The following is a 25,786-nucleotide window of genomic DNA, read 5'->3' on the forward strand; positions in this document are numbered from 1 at the left end:
ATTTACTACTTGATAATTTCACATATTTATCCAATGTACTTTGACCATTTCACCCCTAATTACTCTCTCTTATTATCATGGAACTCTCACTGAACTTTCTCTTCCTCCAATCAAGACCTTTCCTTTTGTTAGATCAGTTTTGTTTGGATTTGGTTTTGGTAAATCAGCATTGTTAATTAGTGTTACTCTTGTGAGCATGAATGGGAGTTATTTACTGGAGCAAGGGTAACTTAGCAGTGGCCACTGAAGAAAATTATTCTCCTTCCCCAAGTAATAACTAATTGCCAATGGTTCCAGAAGAAGGGAATACCTTCTCCCATCCATGATAGAATGGTGATGACCCTAGCCTTATGCAGGTCTTATGCAGGTATCTATAGCTTCTGTGATTTCATTAGGGGAAGGGCTGTGCCATATCCAGAAAATAGTATTTCACAGCATCCTTCCCCATCAGCTTGATCTTACATTCTTCCCACTCTCTTTTCCACAATGTTTCTAGAGTTTTGAAGGAATGGTATGGATGCTCCACTTAGAGATGAGTATTCTTATATAATTCTATATTCTATCTGTATCATTATTTTGGAGCCCCATCCATGACAGTGATACAAAGTTTCCTTTTCAAAGTAAATGCAGCTAATACTATTTATTATGTGACCCTGTGTAATGGAAGTGATCTCTCTGAATGGCTAGCTCTTTGTTTTTTAATATGGGAATACTTAAAAATACTCATGAAAAATAGTTTTGCAAATTGAAACATACAAATGTGATTATCCCAATAGACTGAGAGCATCACGCATTTTCCAGCCTCCAGAGACCCAGACACAGGTCTGTGCTGAAAAATTTTATGTCAACTTGACACAGGTTAGAGTTATCTGAGAAGAGAAAACCCCAGTTGAGAAACTGCTGCCATAGTAAGGCTGGGCTGTAGGCAGGCCTGTAGAGCGTTTTCTCAATTAGTGATTGACGTGGGTACCCAGCCACAGTGGGTGGAGCTACCCTTGCCTGGTTGTCCTGGATCTTGAAGGCAGGATGAGCAACTCTCCTCCATGGCCTCTGAATCAGCTCCTGCCTCCAGGTACCTGCACAATTTATTTCCTGTCCAGACTTTCTTCAATGAGTAAAGGTCATGTGGGAAATAAGCCAAATAAGCTGTTTCCTCCCTGCGTTGCTTTGGTCATAGTGTTTCCTTACAGCATTAGAAATCCTGACTATGAGCCAATCTGAGTTGATGAATGACTGCAGGAGTAAGCTTTGGGCAAGGAGGCCAGGGTCTTTGGATAAACTGGTTTAGTTGAGGGAATGTGAATTAAAGTCATTACCCATGCTAACCTCGATTGACCAGTAGTGACTGATGAGGTCTTGCATTGAGAAGAAACCTGGAGCTGAGATTAAGTGATTAATTAGCAATGTATCTCATGGATTCAGTAGTGGAGAGTGACAGTATGACCACAGGTATTTTCCACTCATCATTCACCCATTCTCTTTCTCAGCAAACATCTATTAACTGTCGACGCGTTGGGCATCAGCCCAGGCACCTGACACTGCAGCAGCAGCAGAGCAGCCTGGATGATTTCTCCTGACAGACTCTCCTGTGTGACACCATCTTCCCCAACTCCCTGAAGAAAAGAAGCCTCTGACATTTGCTTAGTCATGGCTGAGACCCAAAAAAGGACTGTCACGTATTCGAAATTACAGAGCAAATGCACATACAGAACCAGAGTTCTGATCTGTTGTCTCTAAAGCAAGCAGAGGCTGTACTTCCCAGACTTGCAGAACTTCTGATTCATAACCCTTGCTGCAGCCATCGCAGAGCCATAGACTCCCACACTGCTTCTCAGATCACTCTCATCCTTCCCCTTCCTCCAGCCAGCTTTCCCACCTGCTGCCCCTCTGAGGGCAGGAGAGACCTTCCTTCTCAGTCTGGAAGCAAGGAGGGAGCTGAATGGGAGCAACTCTCGAGAGACCTCTGGAGTTTGGAGAGACATTTTAAAGAGGCAGAGAGAACAAAGTGGAGAGAAAAGGAGGGAGGGAAGGACAGTAGGAGGCCCAGTACTGGCAGACAGGTAGTTGGCTACTTTGAGTGACCAGCTTCTCCAGTCTGCCTTCCTAGAGAAAGCTAAAAAGAACAAAACTGAAGAAGGTTCTCTCACAAATTAGTGAGAATGGACTTGAAAACTCCAGTCACACTTGGCTCAGAGCTGATGGTTTGATCTTAGAGGCCTCATAAAGGAAGCAAAGTGGGAAAGGAGGAAGGCTTCTGGCAGGCTGCATGCAGTTCCATCCTCAGCGCTCTCAGAAAGAACTTCTTCCCTCCAGGGCTTCTGCAGAAGCCTATAGCAGAGGACAGCTTCACAGATGACTCCCTTTAATCACAGCACGTTAGAGACAGAGACAGCCCAGAAAAGAAAAGAGATTCAATCATAACGTCAGGCAGAGTAGGTACTGACTCAAGACTCTCAAATGCACATGACCATATCACCCCCCTACTGGGTTTCATGAAGCCTTTACCACAGGGCTTCCTGGTGTGCACAAACATTACCCATCCCTGTACATTTAAGTCATCACCCATTACATACAGTATCCTGAACTTCAGGCCTCTCAGAGCAAAAGGGCAAACTACATCCTCTGTATTGTCCAGAAGCTGCTGAGTCAAGGATTTTTAGAAATAAATCATATAGAAAGTACAGGGAAGGGTATGAATACCAGTTCTGCTTTGGCTAGGGAGAAGCAGTTAAAGGAGATAATCTCTGAGTTTTGTGAGCCAAGGATAAAATGCTAGAAGATGAACTGGGAAGAAGGCAAATTATTTAAGATTTTGTGGACCTTGAAAGGGAATTAGGATTTTTATCTTAAGAATAATTGGAGGCTTTAAACAAGGAAGTACTAAGAAGCAATTTGCTTCCTGGAAAAAAAAAAAATTACTCTGGCTACTGTGTGCAGTAGTGGCTGGCCAGAGTTTTACATAAAGAACAATTAGTAAATATTTTCAGCTTTACTGGCCAGGTAATCTCTGTGGCTACTAGACTGTGCCACTAAAGAGCAACAGTGTCCACAAACAATACAGAAACAAATGAGTATGGCAGTACCCAGCAATTTTTTTAGTTTATTTTTAAGTTTTTATTAATTACATTTTATTCACTTTGTATCCCAGCTGTAGCTCCCTTCTTCTTTACCTCCCAATCCCACCCTTCCTCCCTCAACTCCTCCCTGCCCCTCCCCAAGTCCACTGATAGGGGAGGTCCTCCTCCCCTTCCCTCTGATCCTAGCCTATCAATCAGGTCTCATCAGGACTGGCTGCACTGTCTTCCTCTGTGGCCTGGTAAGGCTGAAAGGAAGGTGTTCAAATGGTCACAGGAATCACAACCCCAAATCACTGTCACGTATTTTGTACATGATCATACTGTTTTTCTTTTGATTGTTTTATATTATTTCTGTTGAGTTAACCAGCTTACAGGCCATTCAAAATCAAGCAGAGCTCTACATTCGACCCAGGAGTCATGGCTTCAATGAACAATGAATGAGAAAGTGGGGAACTAATGTTAGGGGAGACTGTGCTTTAGACATTGATGGCAGCTTTGGGAACGATGAGGAGTAGATTTTCAAAAGTGACTTTACAAGCGAATTTTTCTAGAGGATTATGTGATTAAAACAACATGAGGCAAGGAAAAGGACAGGAGATAATCCATTAGCTAAGATAACTGATCTCTTGAGATGGGGAGGTGCAGATTAAGTGTGCTTGGGGTTCAAACAGTAGCAGTGTGTTCCCCAACAGGAATGAAAAACACTGGGCTTGAAGGTTTCTAAGTAAGATGCAGGTCGCTCATTTTTATTTAAATTTATGGAACTGAGACAGTGCTACCATGGATCTGTCCCACATGCTGCCTGTGAAGGGTTTAGGAAAAGGAGTGCTCGTCGGTCATTTAACTCCCTTTTGTTCAGCACCATGTATCGTTATTACTACATATATCAACTGTAGCGCGGAGGTGAAAGCATGGGGGCAGGGTGGGCTGGAATCGTTCTAAGTGTAAGGGAAAGGAAAGAAGGGAGCATCTTGGAAGAAGCAATAGTGAAGTCAAGCCTGGGAATTCCCTGGGTGACTCAGAGATAAGGTGTCTTCTAGGGGGACAGAAAGCAGTACTCTCACCCTAAGGTCAGTAATTCAGCCATATGCACATCATCACTGAGGCTATGGCCTCAGATGAGGTGAGGAACATCAGGAGGGCAGGTGAAGTCATGCTTGAGCCAGGACATCTGGACAATACCCAAAAATATTCCATAGTCAGCACTTTATACAAATGCAGGTTCCCAAGTCTTAACCCACTTGCCCCAGCAGTTGCTGCCTTAAGACCCTGGGGTGGACTGTGATTCACGTGAGATGCCAACTTCACAGAAGTCTGAGTTAAATAATCCTTTTTGATGTACAAATCTCCAGAGCCCAGGAGGCTGCTGCTGACTGTGGAATTTTGAAAGGAGAAACCCAGGTAATTGGAACAAAGACAGCAAACAATAGGCAGCCAGCCTGTCATCAGGACCCCTCAGATGGAGTTCTGTCCATATGGAAGGCATCCGGAGGGCCTGGGTGCTGATACCAAACGGATACTCTTCCTCCGACACCTGGCGTTCACACAGCCATCAAGCAAAGCAGACATTGCCTGTCATTCCCTGTCATCCCACCCCCTTCCTTCCTCCACCCACAACCACCACTGAAATGATTCTCCCAAATGCAGCTATTACTGTGACTGGAAATCTCTGTACTGCTGATTCTGCTAATGGAAATGTTCCTTTCCTTTTCGGCTGCTTGCAAAGCCACTCGTGACTTCCCTGCATGCCTGAGAGTAAGGCCCTGTCAGCCAGACACCACCAGAAGGGAGAGGAGTATCCCCCACCTGCTACGCCAACACTCACCAGCCTCAGACTCACTGTCTCAGTGCTTCTCTGCCCAAACTGTCCTTAGACAACCCCAGAATTTCCTCCTGCCCCCATAGCTGGCAGAGATCAATGGGCAGTTTCATGCTTTTGTGCCTTACTGAGGGAGAATGAGGGAGGGAGAGGAAAGGGATAGGCAGTGAATACAGACATAGGAAGAGGAGGAGGAAATAAGGAGAGTCCACATTCATTATTTATTCATACCTCTACATCCTCCCTCCCTCCTACAAAAATTAAAAGAAAGCAAAATGACCAAGATCCTAAGTGGCAAAGAGGCATGAAACTTGCTGGGCCATGCTGGGCACTCAGGACCTCTGTGAGAATCATAAGACTTAGTGTCAGTAAAAACGGTGCATAGTCTGAGGGTCCAGACTAGTGTTTAGCTCATGAAGGGTTCACCAAAGTAAAACAGCACGGAAACCACATGCATGGTTGTTGTGCTCCACTCTCTTTGCTGGCAGAGGCTGACGTATAGAGGCGGCATATACAGGTCCGAGCTCAGACATGCATTAGAGATTCTGTGTCGGGTTCTGGATGTTCAGAGCGGACACGTGTTTCACTCCAGCTCTCTGCTTCTCCATCAGAGATACACTGGGTTCCATATGGAAAATGAACATCTCTTTGCTAAGTCAATGAAGGATCTATTTGTCTGGACTGAAAAGGCATACTTATCTAAGTCTAATGTCCCAAAAGAACATTGTATTTGATGCTTATAACATTCAATATACATTTTATGCCTAATATGTACCCTCCTTTCAAGATAGGAAATACAAAAGTTGGATAATATTGTTAAAAGGCACAAGAATGAAGTTCAAAATCAGAACTGAGCAGAGGACTGACAAGAAACTGCACCCAGCCAAAGAGCAACTATGTACCTCAGACACCAGATGCACTGGCCATTGTTAGAAAGAAAGCAGCAATCTTCTATACATTTCTAGAAGGAGAAGGCCATAACTCTTCTCCTATAAGACTATACAAAGCATAAAGATGGGTCATACCTAATGAACAGGAGGATGGAAGGGCTGGGAGGATGAGGAAAAGAGGGATGCTGGCAAGAAAGAAGAGAGAAAGGAGATACTTTAAAAGGCAAAGAAGAAATGGAGTGTGCATCCCAGTCAGGTTTATGGATGGCAGGAACATCCAGAGAATATGAAACAAGGCTCAGCGCTCATTACAAAGGAGCACAGAACTCCCTCTTCCTCTGTATGTGTTTGGGAGTGGGGGAACCCTCGCTGGGAGATGCTGAGTCAGCTACAGGCAGCACAGAAACAAGGTTCTTAGTTCCATCCGGCCTAAAAGACAGTCACACAATATCCCCTATATGAGAAATCGTTGAAACTTCTTCGTAATAAGAAGTGGCAAGAAGTAAAATGAGTTGGACAAAGTGATCAAAATTTTGCCTAGTTTTGTGCAGCACCAAAGGCAGAGAAAATGCAGAACTAGAAGAACCAGACAGAACTGGGTTTAACCAAGCAAAACATTGTAAGAGCTATGTATGTTTCTCAGCTCCTCTGAAGTCTATGCTTCCTTCTGACACACACAAACCGTGCTTGCCATTCAACAGTGTAAAACAGATAAAACAGCAGCAGACAGAAGGTTTTACATGGAGCAAAATTATTGTCAGCAAACGGTCATCAATCTCTTGAATAATGTTAGCTACTTGACAGCACTGGATTTTTACACCTTCCATCCTTCTTTACTTGGTGGATGCCTTTCCCTCAAACACACTGTATTAGGAAGTCAGTACGTATGGGATCTGACATCTGCCTGCCATCGACTTGCTAGGGGCACCTCGACTTCCTGCTTTTGACACCTGATAATACCAGAACATGTTATCTTCTCAAATGTCTAATTTCTTCTTATTTTCCGTAACACCCACTTCTAAAGCTTTACCTGGTTTCCAAACTATTAAAAATAAGGCCTTTACACAAATTCAGCTTTATTTTCTCTAATCGTCCTGATTCATTGTACATTATATACATTCCTCAGATGAGAAGACTGGAAAATGGTAGAAATGGTTTTCAGAGCTCAGCAGAAAGAACATTTCATGTAAGAAGAGGTACCATTCAATTGTGTGCTGCATTGCTTTGGAATTAGGTCTTTCTCGGGCTGCTTTCTGCTTAGGGTATTCCTTCTTAGAATATTTTGCATAATAATTAATTTCTCCTAAGCCTTCTTACCAATCTAACATTTTCAGTAAACTCATCACTTAATGATATTTTATATTAAAGCTATGTTCCTAATCTCAGAACTCCAAAATCCTTTTTTCTTTTTTTAATGGCTTATTTTAATAAAACTCGTATTTCCCATAGTTTATATAACTAACTTACGGCCTTTAACTTCCTTGTCCTTGAACAACAGTGCAGGGACGCACTCATGGGCACACAGAAGAGAGATGAGGCTCCTGAATGCAGTGGTCCTTGTGGTCGACTCTCTTCCATAGCCCATGAGACGCCAGGCATGTCACAGCTGCTCCGCAGCTCTCCACAGACTCACTGTTGTCATGAGGGTATTTGTGTTGACAGTGAGTGTTCAGGGCTGATGCAGAGGTCAGCAAAGGCTTCAGTGGGAAACTGGCATTTTAACTCAGTGTTAGAAGGAGGGTAAGAAAGACGTTTCTAAGGGTGCTGCTGTGGTAATTAAAGACTGAAGAGGAAGGTTTTTTTAAAGACAATCTGAGGGAATGTGACCCCGAGACTTGTATTACTATAGGGAGCCCGAGCTATGGTCTAAGAGCAAGTAGAAAATGCCAGGTGAAAATACCCATTATTATATTAGGGTTTTTGGTGAAGTCAAGTGGACAGGACAGACTAACTAGAAAAGAGACTTCTAGAGGCAAAAAAGAGAGTTGAGTACTGAAATTATATCACAGAGAAGTGTTGCTGAGCACAAAAGTGTCTATGGCAATATAATAGAAGAAGTACTTCCATCTTATGATTAAAACCTTATATTTATAACATACAATGCCCTCAAATTTTACCTTACAGACTTGGCTGTATCTACATTCTAGGACGACAGTAATGAAACTACAGATAATTCAGCCTTGAACTTAACATTTCTATATACAATGCCAATCTATTTTCCATTCTAAAGAGAAGTCTTTCTGGAGGTTGTTGTCCAAATACCTGCAGAGAGTAGAAAAAAGCAGTCGAAAGCAGCTAGCGAGTAAGTAGCAAGCAGAGGAAGCCCTGCCAAACACTGCTGTCTGGCTCCTCATGGGGCAGAGAGCTGTTTGCTCTGCTACAGGGAAGGGAAAACCAGCTCAGCTCGCACTATAGTTAATCTTCTGTTGCCACTAGCTGGTCAGTAAGAGAACTAGGGAAAATGTCAGCCCAGCAAACCAAGCACGCCTCCAAGCCTGCTCCATCCCAAGGATAAATACGACCATTTCTTTTTCTAGAGGAGAGCAGACCTCTCCAGACCAACCTCTAAAGAAAGATCCTCCTCCTCCAGAACAGAAATCCATCATCTGACTGGCTCTTTAGAAGAGACTGGAATCAACCAGCTTGATACTTCAGCAGGAAACAAATTCAATTGCCCTAAGTAGAGTTTTCCCCTTAAGATTTTTTTTTATTATTATTTACTTGTATGACAAGGGAGGAAAAAAAATACTGGCATACTTTATTATGCTCAGCAACACTACATACACTGAGATATATCAAAGCCAGTCCTCTACGTGAGAGCTCTAGTATTATATTACAAAACATGGGATTTAAGAGCCCCAGGGTAAGATGTGAACTGTGGACTCTTTTCTTTTTCCAGGGGCCTCAGTCTTGATGTATATCAGGGAAACAATGGGTTAAATATATCATGACAGTTTGTAATCAAAGGAGACAACATGCTAACTGTTTTAGAACATCAACTAAGAGGTCACTTTCAAGTTTCAGCCCTCCCTCTCTCAGAACACATGCCGTGTCCTCTGACATCAGGTAACACCTACAACAAATGAAAAGATGAGAAGCAAGCAGATTTGTCTGCAAGAAGCCTAGTCACATCTTCTACCACAATCAAGCTCTGGGTCACCATAAAGCTAGCAACAGCTCTGCTGTCTCATTACTGTCACCACCACCACACAACACACCCATATATACCACCTCAGACATTAAATATGGCTGACTTGGACTGAGGAGGAAAGATATTTTCCCTTCTCCCTACCTTATTCCCTTCTCTCCATCGTCGTGTTCTCTGAGAGCAGACAATGCATTTCTCCCTGCCTTGAGTGTTAAATAGGTTTCATTAGCTTTTAGCTAAAGAGAAGTTGGGTGGTATATGAAAAAAAAAAAAAAAAAAGGAATGGGGGGGAGAGACATGAAGAATAAGAGCTCAGTTAACACTTCCGTGCCTCGCTGCAGCCTAAAACACTGCCTACAATTATCCCCCACCAGAGCAAGGGTGGACCCTGAAATTTGACTCTCATCCCAATATGTCATTTAATTACACTTTACCTGGTGACTGATGGAGTACAAATATTGCTTGAAATACAGCATTATTTTGAGATACTTTTCCTCTTTTCCATCCCGTAATCTCTCACAACTGAGCAATAGAATTTGATGTTAACAAATATTCTAGAGTCAGAAATCTCTTCAGGAGACATAGCTCACTTGTAATCATTATTCCTTCTTGCAAATAAAGGGTGTGGATCTTTAGAATAAAACAAGAAATCAAAACAGAGACATAGTTTCCATGGACCTGTGCCCCCTTTCTAATCTCTGACCAAAAACTGCTAGTTTCTTTGTGAACAGTGACCTCATCACCTCCCAGTCTGTTTGTGCTATAACCTTAGGGCCAGCACAGGGCTGCTGGACAGCGCCACCAGCCTAGCCATACTTTCTATTTTCGCCTTTTGGACATTCTTTAAATAAGACTGCCCACAAAAGCAGATTCCTTGTTGTGCAGTGGTGACATTAGAAGAAAAACTTCTTCAGCCCTCTCTGATCTGTTCTGTGATTAAATTCTACAGGGCCCTCAGCTAGGTGCCTAGTCCCTTATCCTACTTTTGAGTATCAATTTCTATGAAGATGTCAAGAAACTTTCACCATTAATTGACCACATTGAAATTTCACATTATATATTTCTCCCCCTCCCAACCTGGTCAGTTTCTTGCAAAGGGTAATTTTTCAGGAGTTTAGCATCAGGCTTTGGCCAGTTTTGTGCATCCAGGGGTATTTAAAGATATACTCAAGGATTGTTCTTCCGTCACATCCCACTGGCTGTACATTGCATTGCTCTCATTTCAGATTCACATAGTAAAACAAATTACTCAAAAATGGTGCCTACTCAGTATTATCAGTTTTTGTTTTTTTTTTTTTTTCCTTTGACTCTATCAGGGCAGGTGGTAAACGGTATGGCCTAGTGACTGTCACGAAGAGAAAAAAAGATTATGTCTCCTTCTCTATGGGCATGAAAGTTAAATCCAGGAGCAGACTTCAGGGATGCCTGGGGCTGGGGGTGGAAAGGACTGTGTGACATGCAGGTTCACCTCAGAAGCCCTGCACTAGCAGTTGTTCCTATTTAAAACCATTCTTTTCTCTCATTAACGACACCCCCATGTTACCAGCAAAGGAAAACAGACGTGAGAAAGCACGAGGAGCTAGTCAAAGTGACGCAGTCGGTCAGAATACTTCAAGTTCATAGAAGCTTCCCACTAAAGGGATGTTTTAGGACTAATCTACCCACTCCCATTACAGCACAGAGGGCTGACTCTCTGGAGGGATAAACGACCTCTTCAAGGTCACAGTAAGCCATGGCAGAGATTACTAGATTCTATCACTATGACTCCATACTACATTTTAGCACTCAGGTTCTCTTTTAATTTTGTTTTACAGATTTTCTTTGCACACTAGGTCAAGGGCTTTTTTGTTTTTCTTTTTGTTTTAATACAGAAAGTGTCCCCAAATTTCCTATACAAATGACTTTCTTTTTGGACTTGACACCATCTCTGCATTCATCGGCACCACTAAGCTGTATGCCCTTGACAGCCCAGAATTCTAGGACGTGATCATTTAATGCAAGTATCATTTTTCAAACCCTCCTACTCAGCTCACTGACACAGTGGAGATTCCCACATAGATGGTTTCTTTTCTTGTTGATGCATAGAATGTCTCTGTGCCCAGCACTCTGTCCTGTATAAATAGCATGATTAGTTCACAATGCCAGCTTGACAACTGCCAAGAAATAAGTGTCCAATAGATTAGGATCCTGGTTCCAGTTCTACCACTTTCTTACAGTGTGACTGTCTATTGCAACGTCTAAGAATTCTTCTTCATCTATCAAATGGGAATAAGAATAGTTCATACTCCATATTATTTTGTGTGAATTAATAATACATGGCAAGAGTAAAGCTCTCAGCATGACATTAAAGATTCAATAACTACTTGCTATTCCTTGATCACTTTTAGGGAAATTTTACTTTGTCAATGCCATTGACATAATCAGATTCAAAATATGAGGCCTGGGTATGGAAACTTGGGAGATTTTTCACATCTAAAATGAATTCCCTTTTACAAAAAGCAGGTTTGATTTAACTGAAAAATATAAAGATGCGAAAAGGAGGGATCCAAAGGAAAAGATTCCCCTTCCCTCCAAAATTACCAAAAACAAAGCCAATAAGCCTAGTAAAATGGAGAATGGAGTAAGAGAAGATGACTTTAGTGAATAGGCATGCTAGACAGTGCATGCAGAGAATTATCTTAGAGGTCCCCAACTAGGTTTTTGCAGTTTGCAGCCTTTAATGCAATCAGCAACTCTGAGCTCAGAACCCAAGTCATGGCAGGGAAGACTTTTCCAGACACTGTCATCCTCTAGTGGTGGCTCCACACTCCCCACTAGTGGCAGAATTTGAGCCCCCAGTTTTATACACACAGGTGTTACCCCTCCCTAAAAGAACAAAGTTATGGTGCAAACCTAACCTAACTGGCAGAAGCAAATGCTAGACAGCATGACTAAAGGTACAGAGGTGCAATGGGGCTGTTGTGGAAGCTTGGGGAAGGGGTAACCACCAATAATCCACACTGCCCACGCCCTCCTGGTGCTGCCTCCAGCCCTCATTGCCAGCCAGCCTGGCCCTCTAAGAGCTCATTGTGCACTCCATGTTTACACGCAAACAGTCGAAGACCAACACAAATAAAAAGCCCACGTCTCCCTACACAGATCCTGCTATACCCTGCCATCTGCTGACTACCTCGCTAGCCAAATCCCTGTCGGGATCTCATGAGCTGCCAATGCAGGACTCTGGGGTGGAAAGGAGGGTGGTGGTGGGAACCCAAATCCCTATGTTGGCCCAAAAAAGCTTAGTGCAGCCCCAAAGGCAAATGTCTGGCCATTCCAGGCGGCAGAAGGTTGCCAGTCACCCAGCTCCTGGCTGTTCATCTGCAGGAGGCTTCAAAGGGAAGGTATCAGGGATTCTCAAGCTTATACTGAGGGGTTCAAGACTTCCAATTCAGGGCCCTGTTTCGCTTTCCTGTAGCACCCATCCTCTTGAATTCCAAAGTTGAGAATGGCAAAGGCTGCTAATTCCAGGTATTTGGGGGCATCTTTAGAGCTAGCTGGACCTGACCCCCACATCTTTGATGAACTGGAATACTCTGGAATTCTGACTGCCAATGCAGGCACTTCTCAAGGGTCAGGCCTGCACTCTTTCGCCTTCACTTGAATGGATATGCAGGAGAATCTCAACGCCAGGGATCTCATAGTAACTTATCTTGAGAGTTAGACATGTCAGGATGGAGAGAAAGGGGCATGATTGAGAGCAGTGAGAAGAGCTTTTGTGTATTGGGAGAGAACACACCTACAAATCAAGCAAGGGAGCTAATATTGAGCCTGAGGGAGCTTTGTCCCCTCAGGAACCCCACTTAGACCCTCATGCACCCCTTCCGGGATGTGAGCAGCCTATGGGTGCACATGGGAAATATTACTGTGAGTTTGTGTGCATGTGTTCGTGCTGCGTGCTTTGTGTGCTCATGAAGATGAGGAGGAGCAGAAGATGGAAGAGAAGGAGGAGGAAGGGGATGAAGGGAAGGAAAGGGAAGAAGAGGAGGAGAAGGGGAGGGGAGAGAGAGAGAGAGAGAGAGAGAGAGAGAGAGAGAGAGAGAGAGTTGTGCCTCTGAACTCCAGAATCCCTGTCAATGGAAGTCCCACGGGAACCCATCATTTCTCCTGCTTTGGCTCCAACACCTTCCGCCTAGAAAGCACAGCTTACTCAAGTAACAGCTAGCCAGAAAAGCACAGGGCCCCCAAACCTGGTGACCAGTCTGGCTGCTGGCGCATTCGTGAAGGGGGAGGGGACACAAAATCAAAGGGGAAGGAGAGAGGGTATTACAAAACACATCCGAACACCTCAGAGCTTCCAGAGAAGTGCTAAGCCTAGTCCATTACTCTCTAAGTCTTTTCCGGAGAGGAAAGAGTTAACACTGGAGGTTCTGGACTGGCTCCTAAGGATGCCAACCACTAAAACCCGCCACTTCTCGACACAGGAACAAGATTCAGATTCTCAGAAAGCAAGGATCCTGCAGAAGCATCACCACGCGAACCCTTGGCGCCTCTCCCGCACTGTTGTTGGCCTGACTCAGACAACCAATCGGGCCCCGCGCCCCCAAGAGGGGAGGAGAGAGAGCGAGCAGGGAGCGCGGGAGAGCTAAGGGGAACAACATTTTCGTAAACGCTCTCCGAGATAATTAAGCTATCAATTACCCGGGTGGGAAATCAGCCGCGCTTCCCACAGCTCCACGAAAGGGCCGACTCCTCTGGGATTCGCGCCGGGAATCAGCAGGCAGCAGGCGGCAAGCTGCTGGCGAACTTTTCGATTAACTTTTCTATTTGAGCCCCCTACCCCCGTCAGTTTTCTCTCCTGTCCTTCTTCTTGCCGTTATTGTTATAAAGGGAACAGCGATGACAAGCCTACTCACGACTAGGAGGAATGGGAAAGGGAGAAGGTGAAAGGATAACAGGGGTGGGGGAGAATGTGAAAGTGGAGAGCTTGGGCTCAAAATCCCAGTCCTCAACTATCACTCAATCGAGTCCAGCCCCAATTTACACACAGAAGGCCATAACCGAAGCTCAGACGGGAAGCGACTTAGACAAGGTCACCAAGCCCATGGGATGACAGAGCTTTTGAGGACTGGGTCTTTCCTTGTTCACAAGGCTGCTCTGCTCTGATTCTCAGAAAAACCTTCTGGAAGGGCAGAATCCGCTACTCTGAGACCAGAGAGAGGGGCCCGACAAGAGGAGCTGTCCAGGAGAGCAGCGCGCAGCTTGACCATGAGCTGGCTTCAGAAAAAGGGTCTTCCTCTCCAGTCCCCAGTTAGAGCACACCAAGCGACTCGGGGTCTGCTGCGTCCAGGATACAAGGGGCGGAGCTCAGAGAGTAAATTGCAAAGCTGAGAGCCAGGTCCCCACTGCGGGATCGCTGGCACGCCCCCGGGCTCCCGGAGCGCGCGCTCCAGGACCTCCTGCCCCACAGTCCTCTCCAACCACCTGTGCGCCCTCCAGGCCCCTGGACTGCCCACTCCCAGCCCTGATGGGGCAGCCTGGAGCGGGGATCCCCAGGGCGCCCCCACCCGTCCGGTGTCACTTAGGGGTAGTGGGTTTCTTGGGACTTCGCGTGTGCGGCGTCTACCCTTACCCAGGGTGAAGAAGGGCAACTCGGTGTTGTCCAGGTCATCTTGCACTGCGATGCGCCCGGGGAGCTCGTTACGCACAAAGAGCAGGAGACGAGATTCGGCGGCTGAGCCCGCGGAGCCGGCGGAGCCCGGGGACGCGGCGGCGGCAGCGGCTGCAGCTCCGGCCCCGGCCCCGGCCGCGGCCCCTGCGCGGGCACCGCTCCAGCCGATGTCGCTTTCCCGCAGAGCGGGCAGCGTGGACACCGTGACGGTCTTGAGCCGGCATGGGCTGTCGGGCTCCCGAGAGGCAGCGGCGGCGGCCCCGGCCAGCAGCGGCGGCGGCGGCAGCAGAAGCAGAAACAGCAACAGCAGCGGCGGCGGCGGCCCCGGGTAGAAGCCAAGCCTCGACCGCCCCCGAAACCCCGAGCCGGGGCCCGGGCTGCGCCGGGCGCCGGCGGCGGCCATGGCGGGAGGGGCTGCGGGGCTGCGGGCGGTGGCAGCGGTGGCGAAGAAGGAAGAAGCAGCAGCGGTGGAGACCGCGGACACTGAAGCGAACCAGGACGCCCGAGCTAAGGAGCCTGGAGAGCCACTAGCCAGCAGCCCCCAGCTCTGGGCTCCGCCTCCCGATCGGCCCTGGACCGCCCCCCCGCGCCGCCTCCCCGCGCCCCGCCGCCGGCCCCCCTTCGCCCGCTCCCCTGGCGGACCCCGAGCGTTTCAGAGGCTCCGCCTGGCCTCTTACAGGTCCTGGAGCTCCCTCCCCTTTCCCAGGATCCCCCCAAAGCTGGCTGCAGGGGATTCTCCAGCTCCAACACCCCTCTCTAACATTCTTAACACTTGGGGTCACCTCTTGCGTCTCTTCCAATCTCTCCTGGGTCAATTCAGCTGTCCCAGCTTCATCCCACCCTCCACTCAAGGCCCACGCTGCACCTGGGGAGGCACCTCCTAGCCCTGACCAAGGCCATGCCCTCCTGGATAGCTGAGACAAGACAACTTTCTCTTCCCCACATCAATCTCAAGACCAAGTCTCCTCAATCCTCTAACCCGTTCTTCTGAAATAAGTTTCCAGGGGCATCAGAAACCCCTTCCCAACCTACTTGTCTGCATTCTCCTTGCCAGGACTCCGCCTACTCCTCCACCTAGGTCTAGGTTGTTGCCTTAAATGCTGGCGAACACATACACTTTAAACCTGGTTCTCTAATACCCTCCACACAGGCTGGCTCCTGTGCTTGGGCCCCTAGCTGCCTCCATTCCAAGCAGCCCACTCAGACACTTTTACTCTGCATCATTGCTCCAAGCTTGGAGCAGCTCTGCTTGCTTGGCTGCTTCTACTCTCAGTGAGAAATTCCTAAAAAGGGTGTTAGGGAGAGACCTATCCTGGCTCCCTAGCTTCTGGGTCCTTTCCCAGTTCCCACAGGAAAGGGCTGTTCACTCACCAACTCTGCACATGGTTCTCTCTGTGTGTCTCTATCTCTGTGTGTCTCTGTCTCTGTCTGCCCCCCCCCCCAAAGATTCAAGTTTAAAGGTAAACCTGGGTCTTCAAACAAAGCACTCCCTGGCCTTGGGCTGATTCCAGTTTCTAACTTAGAGACTTCAGACCTGCACCAAAGGGAGCCATCATCTCTACAAGACAGGAGCCCGCACACTCGCCTTTGCCTACTTAGACTTTTCTTCATCTTTTTGCCTTTTCCTGTTCTGTCTTTCATCTCTGCACTCATTTCCTTCTTTTCTGTGTCGACTTTAATCTTATAAATGCTTCTTTACTATAATTTATGAGCCATTTCCCGCCTCTGCACAGCTAGGTCACCTGTACCTTACTGCAGTCTGATCATTGGCAGTTTTGCTTTTGTTCTGTTTGTTCTGTTGTTTTTTGCCCCCCTAACTTTTCCCTTTCTGCCTCTGTCCTCTTAGCTTTCACATCTTTCCTTCACCACTTTTAAAAATGCTTCTAAGCCATTGGGAAAAGGCAAATAACTAAAACTACAGGGAAAATATAGGCTTGTGTCCCTTCTCTTCATGTTAGACATGTCTATATGCAAGCTTTGTATATAACGGTAATCTGGTGAGGGGGTGTCATTATTCCCATTTTCTGTATTAAAAAATAAGTGATATTAGGGAAGTGGAGATACTTTCCAAGGTTGCTAGGATAAAAACCTCGATTTTACTCTTAACCTCTAAGCCTTGCTTGTTTCTATGAAACTGGACTGTCCTCAATGACCTTGGAGGTTGAATCTAGTTCTGCTTTGAGATTTGCGAGGATGCTTCTCCTGCCCCAATTTACTTACTTGTGAACTCAAGGGGCAGAGAGTGGCATCTAGTCTTTCAAGTCCTCTGATTTTAAATGGTCTTCTGCCTCTCTGATGCCTGTTCCAGTTCATTTACTCCTCCAGATATGTCACCCTGCCTCCTTCAGTCTCTCCTTTGTACCCTTACAATCCGCCACTATCCTCTGCCATGGGGCTTTCTGATTCTCTATGCCCCTTTCTTCAAATATGCTGACATAGACCATTTATAGAAGTGCACACTAGGGGAAAAAAGGATCCCTTATGTAAGGCAGAGTCTGTGCAAGTCCTTCATGGACCTCTGGTACAAAGGCCTGTCAAACGAGACGAACACTTTCATTCATTGATTCACCAACAAATACCCGCCTAGCACTATATGGGGATGCGTTGATGGATAAACACAACTACTGCCTTTCTAGAGCTAAAACATGATGGATGAGGGAGGTCCAGAGAAGACACCTGTGCAGAAATATTTCAGGTACCACGGGCGGACAGGCAGGAAGGCAGACTCTCTGAGGTCTTGTGATTAAAACTTGGAAAAATCAGAGGAAGCTTCTCAGAGGTGGTGGCACGGGAGATAAACCCTAAAGGCTGGCAGCCTCCTGTGGGTCTTGCAGGCTGCAGCTCCACTGCAACTGCTTAGCTTCTAAATGGAGCTTGCATCAGAAAGTGTTCCACAGTCAGAGGTACAGGCCAAGAAGAAGCTAACCTTTCTAGGTACTCTATCGGCCCTCGCTGCAGTTGAGGTGTGAGCACATGGTGCTGGCTTCATGCTTCTGACTGAGCTACTCCAGGCTCAAGGATGGAAAGTGGCATCGTGCAGAACACATTAAGGACCAAAGTGTCGACATTTGGGGCAGTTACATGCAGATTTTGTTGCTTGTAAAAGCCATTTCACTATTTGGAGCCTAGTGCCTTGGTATAAACCAATGACAATCTTTAGTGAATTGTCCCATCTGGCTCACGGTGTGATTGCTGTTGCAATAATATCTCCTCCAGGGCGGATCCATGTTGTGATTTTTATCTGTGCTCTGGACTTCAGGGATTCTTAGACAAGACCCTGAACTCATCTGATGATTCTGTATGAACTAATCTCACGGAATTTTGGATTCTCTTTCAGCTTAAATTATTCAGATTTAGTTTCTATTGCTTGCAACCCAGAAATCTGTCTGAGAACATGGGAATGTAGACACAGTGGGCCAAAAGGGCAAAGACTATCATAGGAAACGAAGGAAGTCCAGTGAGGAGGAGAAGAGAAAGAAAAACTAGAAAAGAGAAAGGCAATACAGAAAAGGCTGCCACTGAGCATGGAACCCACGTTAGTGTCAAATCTGGAAAAGAAATGGTGATTTCAAGCACATTGCTCCCAGATACCAGAAACTAGGGGAAGTGTGTAGTAAGGGGTGGTGGTAGGTGCTCAATAAATTCTAACTGCTGTTTGATACATGATCTCAGAAACATGTGAAGCAAGACCTTTAAATCTGCAAGTCACGCATAAATGCAACCTCTGAGGCTCAAGAAAGATGGGAAAGTTGACTCTAAGCCCACACTTTCCAAAAGGCAGAAAACAGAAGTATCAGACTCTTTAACTTTCATTCCATCTGCCTTAGATAGTCCTTCCTCACACCTAGCACAACTACCTTCATCTTTAATTTTTGTCCTTGTGGTTGATGCCATTGCTCCTTCCCCTACAGCCCCTCTTTCCTTCAAACTTATCTTCACTTTAGTATTGTTTAATTGGTTGCCCTTCATAATTGATTTAATTTCTTGTTGTCTAGAACCCCTAGACCTCTCTTTCTGGCTCAGCTTCTTCCCCAGAAGATTTCCTGTTGCTTCTTCATCTCTTATGTTTCACATTTGCCTATCTAAAAAAAATCAATTAGTATGACTTTTCTCCCTTTCCTTTTTTAAAAAATCCATCTCCCATAATCTATTCCGTTTTACAAAATCTTCCTTGTTCACACTACCTGGGGTGGATGGCAAACCACTGGCTTGAAAGGGAACTTTTGCTATACACAAGCTTAGCTATTTACCCACTGGGTCAAGCCTCTTAATAGTACCTTCTGGACCTTTTGATTTCTTATTTGTGCGATGGGCAAAGGACTCCCACTTCTCAGGGTCATTATGGGAATTAAATGAGGCCATGCGTAGGAAACTATCTTGTGCTTATGAAGCTCTCATTAACGTTGCAAGTAAATCCAATCATCTATGGCATCTTACCTGCTGTTTTTCTCCTCATGCCTCCTGTTAGAGTCTTCACCATGACCACTTGCCCCTTCCCCCCTACAGAGATCTCTTTTCTGTTATCCAAGTATTTCAAGCTCCTGGACCTCGTATCTTCACACACTCCCCTCTCCACCTCCACCTGCAGAGATCTCCCTTTGCATTCACCTAGTCAATTCCACTATCTGCATATCAATTAATAAAATATGTCCTTTAATATGACCTCCCAGCCAATCTGTTACCCACTCTCTGTTTTCCACTACCATGTCTTTTTATGGTTTAGCCCAGGGTTTTTAATCGAGCGTTTCAATATTTTATTTATAGTCAATTCACTAATATAGTTCCTAATATATTTTCCCACTAGTCTGTGAGCTTTAGCACAACAAAAAGTGTGTGTTGGTGGGAGCAGGCATTGCTTGGACACTAAAATGCTTGCCTTGCACGTATGAGGAGCTGTGTTTGCTCCCCAGGAAGTGCACAGAAACCTAATCATGGTGGTAGCATGTTCGTGTAATGCCAGTACTGGGAAGGCGAACACAGGAGCATCTATGGGACTTATTGACCAATAGGACTAGCCTGCTGGATAAGCTATAGGCCAGTATCTGAAAAAAAAGTGTGTGGGCAGAGGTAGGGGACATCTAAAGAATGGCCCCAAAGGTTGTTCTCTGGTTTCTACATGTACCTATACACATGTGCACGTGTGACCACCCACATACATTTATTCACACATATGTGAACATGCAGAATAACACGCCCAAACATACCAGGGCTGTTCTAGTTGTCAGTGTGTGTGCAGTGAGCCAGTGCAGCAACCATCAGAGTAGATACGCAAAATAAATATTGTGGGAACAAATGGCAGGAGGTTTCTAAAGATTCTGTTGTGAAGCACTCTTCACAATAGCTACTACCTATGCTTCTACAGAGACTAAAATAAAATTTATAACAAAACATCCCTCTGTCTGTCTGTCTGCAGGTCCTCATTCCCTTCCTCCCCCTCCCAGCTTTCTATGAGTCTAGTAATTTTTACATAGCCCCTTTTCTTTAAGCTTCAAGATGATTAAAGCCACAAATAAACTCCAGTTGGGGACAAAACAATACTATCTCAGGTTCCATCTCTACTGAGCTCTGTCTGAGCTCAGTCTTCCATCAGTCCTCTTTGTGGTCATGGATTTCCACCATTTCTTTTCTCTGGTTCCAATAACTGCCTTTTCTGTAACTCTTCCTTTTAGTCATGGTTTGGTCTCCCCAGCCTGTTGTTTCCTTTCATCACTGAGCATAGCCTGTTTCCTCTTCTTCCCTTCACCTTCTTAGCCTCATTTCAGCCAATCTGTGAGCATAGAGGCCTGTGCTGGACCCAGACCCATCCGTCGCTTTGGAATCAATGACAACATTACCGTCGATCTTAAAGCTTTTCCTTTTATTGTTGCTGGATCTAAAATAGATCCCTATAAAATATACCTGTTGCTGCTATCTATTTCCTTGGCACAGATAGAGGTCTCTCCTGATGCTATAAGTTCAAATTATTTTCTCTACAACTTACTGGTTGGCTAATTTTTTTTGTCAAGACTCATAACTCTGTCTAGGCTTTATTCCTTACCTGTAGGAGAAGAGAATGAGGAGTTAGAATGAGGTAGTAGGTACAAATGGAAGAAAACAGTATTGTTGGGTACAGTAAGCCATCTCTAATAGTAGTGGTAACTGTTTTCCACCTGCATACAGCTATTTATTTGGTCCTTCTGTGACCCTGTCTTCTTACTTTTCTCTCTCTACTTCTCATTTCCATTTTTCAACCATTCCAGCTAGGTTTCATTTATAGCAAACTTTTAGCATTGTCTCCAACTTCTTTTGTGTGTGTATGTCTGTGTGTGTGTGTGTGTGTGTGTGTGAAAAATGAAAGAATATTTTAATCACTGATACATTCTTCATTTTCACTCTCAGCTGTTTGACTGATTTCTTCTTCAGCTCACTACTTCTATGACTCTTTCCCGTAACAATTCTAAAATTTATTATCTTTATTTTTTTTCCCTCCAACTCCTGCCTCTCACTACTTTATACATTCCCTGTCGTGGCTCCTCTACATCACTCCCTTCTTTTTCTGTGATTTACAGCATTCTTTCACATCTCGCTTACAGTCAAAATTCTCACAGTATTCCTTGAGAATCTCTCTGTCCTCATTCGTTGTTTTGCATTTTCTTTTTTTTCCTAGCCCACTCATCTTTTATTCATCGCCATCATTCATTTGCTTGTACCCAAATCTCTGTACCTCTTTGCCTCTTTAATCATTTAACCTATCCACGTTCCTCCTCGGTTACTCCTGGAATCTTTAATCATTAACATGTATTAGTGGGTGATGCCTGTTTGCACCTCTTCTTACAGATCTTAATCCCAGTGCTTTTTCAGAGTCCTTCTTGTGAGTCCCATGGACTCCTCCATTCTGGCATCTTTTCTATCAGAGATGCTGTTTGATTTGTTTGTGTGGGGGGGAGGGGGGCTGAAGCATCTTTTTTTTGTACTTACTCAAGCTGAATGGTTAACCTGGAGCATTCAAATGAACGTCGCTGATAACGAGTGTAAGCTCTATTCTCTTGTATGTTCTCCTCACTGGGCCTTTTTTCCTCCTGCAGCACAACATTTTTATTGTTACATTTTGAACAGAATAGAAGGTCAGCATACGGTCATTGTTTTCACAACATTGACTGGGTGCCTACTATATGTTAGGCAGACACCACAATTTTTCTCAAAGCAGTAAAATTTGGGATTTAAAAACCTTGCTTTACATGTGAAGCATTCGAGAACACAGAAAATGCAGACTTTGAAAGATGCTCAACGATTGACATGAATTTAATCCTTTCTTCTTTTGGTGTGTACACAGAGAGTTGAGAGAGTTAAGAGGCAGAGGTAAGAGTGTCTTACTTTCGTAGTAGAGGTGGTCACAGGTACTTAGAGGGCACACTAATATTTGTTCTCTCTGCTAAATTATGGCTTCCATAAGCATAACAATCCTATCGTTCTTGTCACCAGCTGCCTGGTATATCTGAGATCATCAATGATGATTGTTGAGTAGATAAATGAATGCATACCTTCAGGTTAGAAATATAATTTCTTGCATAAGAGCACACTGGATTTTCATTTCAGCTGTACCATTTAGTAAACACATGGACTTCAATACAGTAGAGAGAGAGAACGCTTCTAAAATCCTGTACATTTCAATTTTTTTGTTCTACTTTCATTTTTTTTGTCAATTTCATATGTAGATACAATGTAGTGTGATATTTCCTCTCCAATTCCATAACTTACCTCCACACTACTGCTGACCCCTTCTTTCCAACTAGCCCCCCTCTCATTTTCATGTGATTGGTGTGTGTGTGTGTGTGTGTGTGTGTGTGTGTACGCGCACACACACATGTCTACTGCATCTCATCACACAGCTGTTTGATTGCTACGGCCGTGGCATATCCAGGACACAGTGTTTCAGAGCTCTCCGTCAACATACTTCCTCTGGCTTCTCAGTCATCTTCTACAGTGAGCTGTGTATTTAACTTGTTTAGCGCTGAGGAGTCAGCAGTGTTGTATACTTTGTTTGCATGTTGTTTTCAATTTTCAGTAATAGCTAATAGTTGTCAAGGGCAAGCAAACCAGGGTATAAACCCCAGCCGCCCCACTTCCCAGTCTTGATGACATAGACAAGTGTTGTGTTTTGTTTCTGCAAGCCTCCCTTCCTCATCTAAAAACCTAAATGATTCTTGGTTTTGTTGGTAGGTGCTAATTGAATGGTGGCCTGAGGGGAAGCTCCAAGATGTGATTTTTAAGGCTCTTTACTTTCTATTTTATCTGTTATACCAGGAATCTCAGTGCCCTAAGGACACCCTTCACTTGTTGTTTTGTTTTCTTTCTTTGATTGTTTGTTTTGCTCTCACAAGAAACTTTACATGGACAGGACTCCCAGGACTGTGTCTGTATGTTTTTCAGGGAGGGAGAGGCCACTCCTGCAGCTGACCCACTTAGGGAGCTATATTTGATGACTATTGTGTGAGAACCTGCAGACTCAGCAAGGCTGAGATTCTGTGTGTTCTCTGTGTCCCCTGAATGTGAGGCCTCACTCCATACACTTTTAAGAGGCCTATGGTGAAATTCAAAGAAAGATATGGGAAATCACTCCTCCAAGATCTGGGGCACAGTTTTGTTTTTAAAAATGGGCTCTGGTCTACAATTGTAAAAAGAAAAACAAATTCAAAATACCTTTCCTATCTTCTTTCTTCTGGGGTTTCTTCCTCTCCTCTGTTTCATGGAATACCACAAAATACTATTTCTAGTAATGGAAGACACTGTAAAATACTATTCCCCAAAAGGGACTAAAGTGCCCCCATACTCAGGAACCATTCAGTCTAATCGGAGAAAGGGTTGCTTTGAGTTCCAATCCAGGCTACTGTGTGTGTGTGTGTGTGAGAGAGAGAGAGAGAGAGAGAGAGAGAGAGAGAGAGAGAAACAACAAGAGGAACACAGGAGTGAAAGTTTTTAAATATGTTGTCCTAAACAAGACTATGATTTTATAAAGAGGCACGTCTATAAAGCAGCATGGTGACTGCAGAAATAATTTGTAAAAAGTGACATTATTTAGAAAACATGAAGGGTGAGTAGGAGTCATGGCGAAAAGAGTAGGGATTTAAGGCAGCAGAAGCAACAGGCAAGAGCCCTGAGAGAGACATGTAAAGTCTTGGGGCCATACATTTGATGTTAGTATGGGTAAAGAATTAAGAGGGAAGACAAGCAGAGAATGAAATGATATTCAGAAAATGGATGTGGCTTCAATTGTTCAGGCCTATGTAGATCTGAAGCATCTGGTCTGATAAGGCATCTGGATTTAATTCTAATGTAAAATCAGGGGTGATTTTAAGAGAGGGGAAGTTATTGTCTGATGTACATTTTAAAAATACTACTTTGGCTTTTGGAGATGATGGTTTTGCATGGCTCAGGAGCAGATGGGGAGAGAGCTCCATTGGTGATGAGCTTGGTTTGAAATATGAAGACCTGACTCTCAGAACCTGCTTGGTTCTGGGTCAAAATGTCAAGCATAGTCCTGTCCACTTGCAATCCCAGTACTGGAGAGGCAGGGACAGGGTGCATCCTGATGCTGGTTGACTGGCCAACCTGGGCGGCTTAGAAAAATTTAGGCTGACTGATCTGTTTCAAGGCAATAAGGTCAGCAGGACACCCAAGGTCTTTCTCTGGCCTTTGTGCATTTGCATTTGCCAGTGGGTATACTCCACACGCATACACACATGCACATACCCATATACCACACACCACACATACACACACACACACCACATACACATACCACACACACAACAACATTCGTATCACACATATACACCCACCACACGTACAAACCACACATGCACATATCACACATACATACACCACACAGACAATGCAAACATACACACCACAGATACACACACACCGACACACATACACACGCCATCCCTACACACACACTGACACTCATGCACACAGAGCAGATAGAGGTGTCTAATAAAGGCCCTGTCTCAGCTTCCCAGGTGTTACCCTTCGCAGCACACAGCCGTGCTCAATGTTGTCTGACCTCAACCACGACCCCACCTCCAGCTAGCTTACAGGGAAGGTGCAATATCTCCTTTGAAAATCACTTCTACTGTGTTGTCTCTGGCCAATAGGATACACTGATTTATATCTTCTTTGTTGACGCTACTATTTATTGATTCAAATTTTGTATTCTAGGGAGGTCACGTGGAACAACTTTCATGAAAATACTCCATGTGTCTGATGGCGTTCTGTCTTTGTCTCTTTATCAATGAATGACTGGCCCTGTTTGCTGCCTTGCTGTTCTCTGGTATTGAAATAAAGCCAACACACACACACACACAAAAAAAAAAAAAAAACCAGAAATAGACAAACAAAAGCACAAACAACAATAATTAGCATCAATTTCCATGTACCCAGCTCCTTTCACCTAGAGCCAAAGGGGACATGGACACATAACAAACTCATAGATTCTGGCTTATTACCTAAGTTGAGATACTCACTGTGATCATTTCAGTGTCTGAGCCTAGGAGAACTGTTGGCTGTCTCTGGACTTTGTTTTCTTGATGTGAGAATAAAAAGAGCACACATTTTATGGACTCTGATAAAGAGAGCATGAGCTTAGAGGTACAAGATTAAAATAGCAATAATCAATATGTTTCCTACCAATAAAAATTTGCCATTACTGTAATGCTTAAATTCCCTGGTCAGAAGAATAGTGATGAATTGGAAGTTGCTATAAGCCTGGTAGAGGATGTTGGTGGTTTGCCCTGAAGTAGTAATGCTGCCCTCATGTCATGGATGTAGTGATGCATCGGGGACCTGAGTCTTTGTAAAACAGGCAGAAACATACTAGATAACTTAAAATTGCTGCAAAACAGATTCCGTAAATAACTGGAGAAATTAATTAACCAGAACTCTGTACATCAGTTTAAACACACATATGTAAAGATGCAAACCCAGAATCTGTGTGTGAGAGAAAATGTGATATTTGTCTTTCTGGGTCTTGCTTACTTTATTTAGAATGATTATTTCTAATACCTTCTATTTGAAAAACTAATCAAAATACATAGGATAAGATTCTGTGGAGCACCCAGCCTTCAGTGGAATATCTATGCTACAGCCCCGTCCTCAAGGCTCAGTTATAGAAGAGGAAGTGGGAAGACTGTAGGAGTCAGAGCTAGAAGATGACCTCTGTGAAAT

At 44.6% G+C, this 25,786-nt stretch overlaps 1 protein-coding gene across 3 annotated transcripts in view; it reads right to left on the bottom strand.

Annotated features, from left to right (window-relative positions):
• Astn2 (astrotactin 2) overlaps window positions 1-15,113 on the bottom strand; it is a 1,010,996-nt gene extending 995,883 nt beyond the window's left edge. For 2 of the 3 annotated variants that reach the window (XM_055611729.1, XM_055611728.1), the window contains exon 1: window positions 14,543-15,113. In XM_055611729.1, the coding sequence (XP_055467704.1) occupies window positions 14,543-14,984 (442 nt within the window). In that variant the 5' untranslated portion in view covers window positions 14,985-15,113. The remainder of the gene's footprint in view (window positions 1-14,542) is intronic. The other variant, XM_055611727.1, reaches the window with a different exon arrangement.
• Between the last annotated feature and the right edge of the window lie 10,673 nt (window positions 15,114-25,786).

This window comes from Psammomys obesus, unplaced genomic scaffold (assembly GCF_907164565.1).
Source record: "Psammomys obesus unplaced genomic scaffold, mPsaObe1.curated_primary_1811, whole genome shotgun sequence".
Taxonomy (NCBI): Eukaryota; Metazoa; Chordata; class Mammalia; order Rodentia; family Muridae; genus Psammomys; species Psammomys obesus.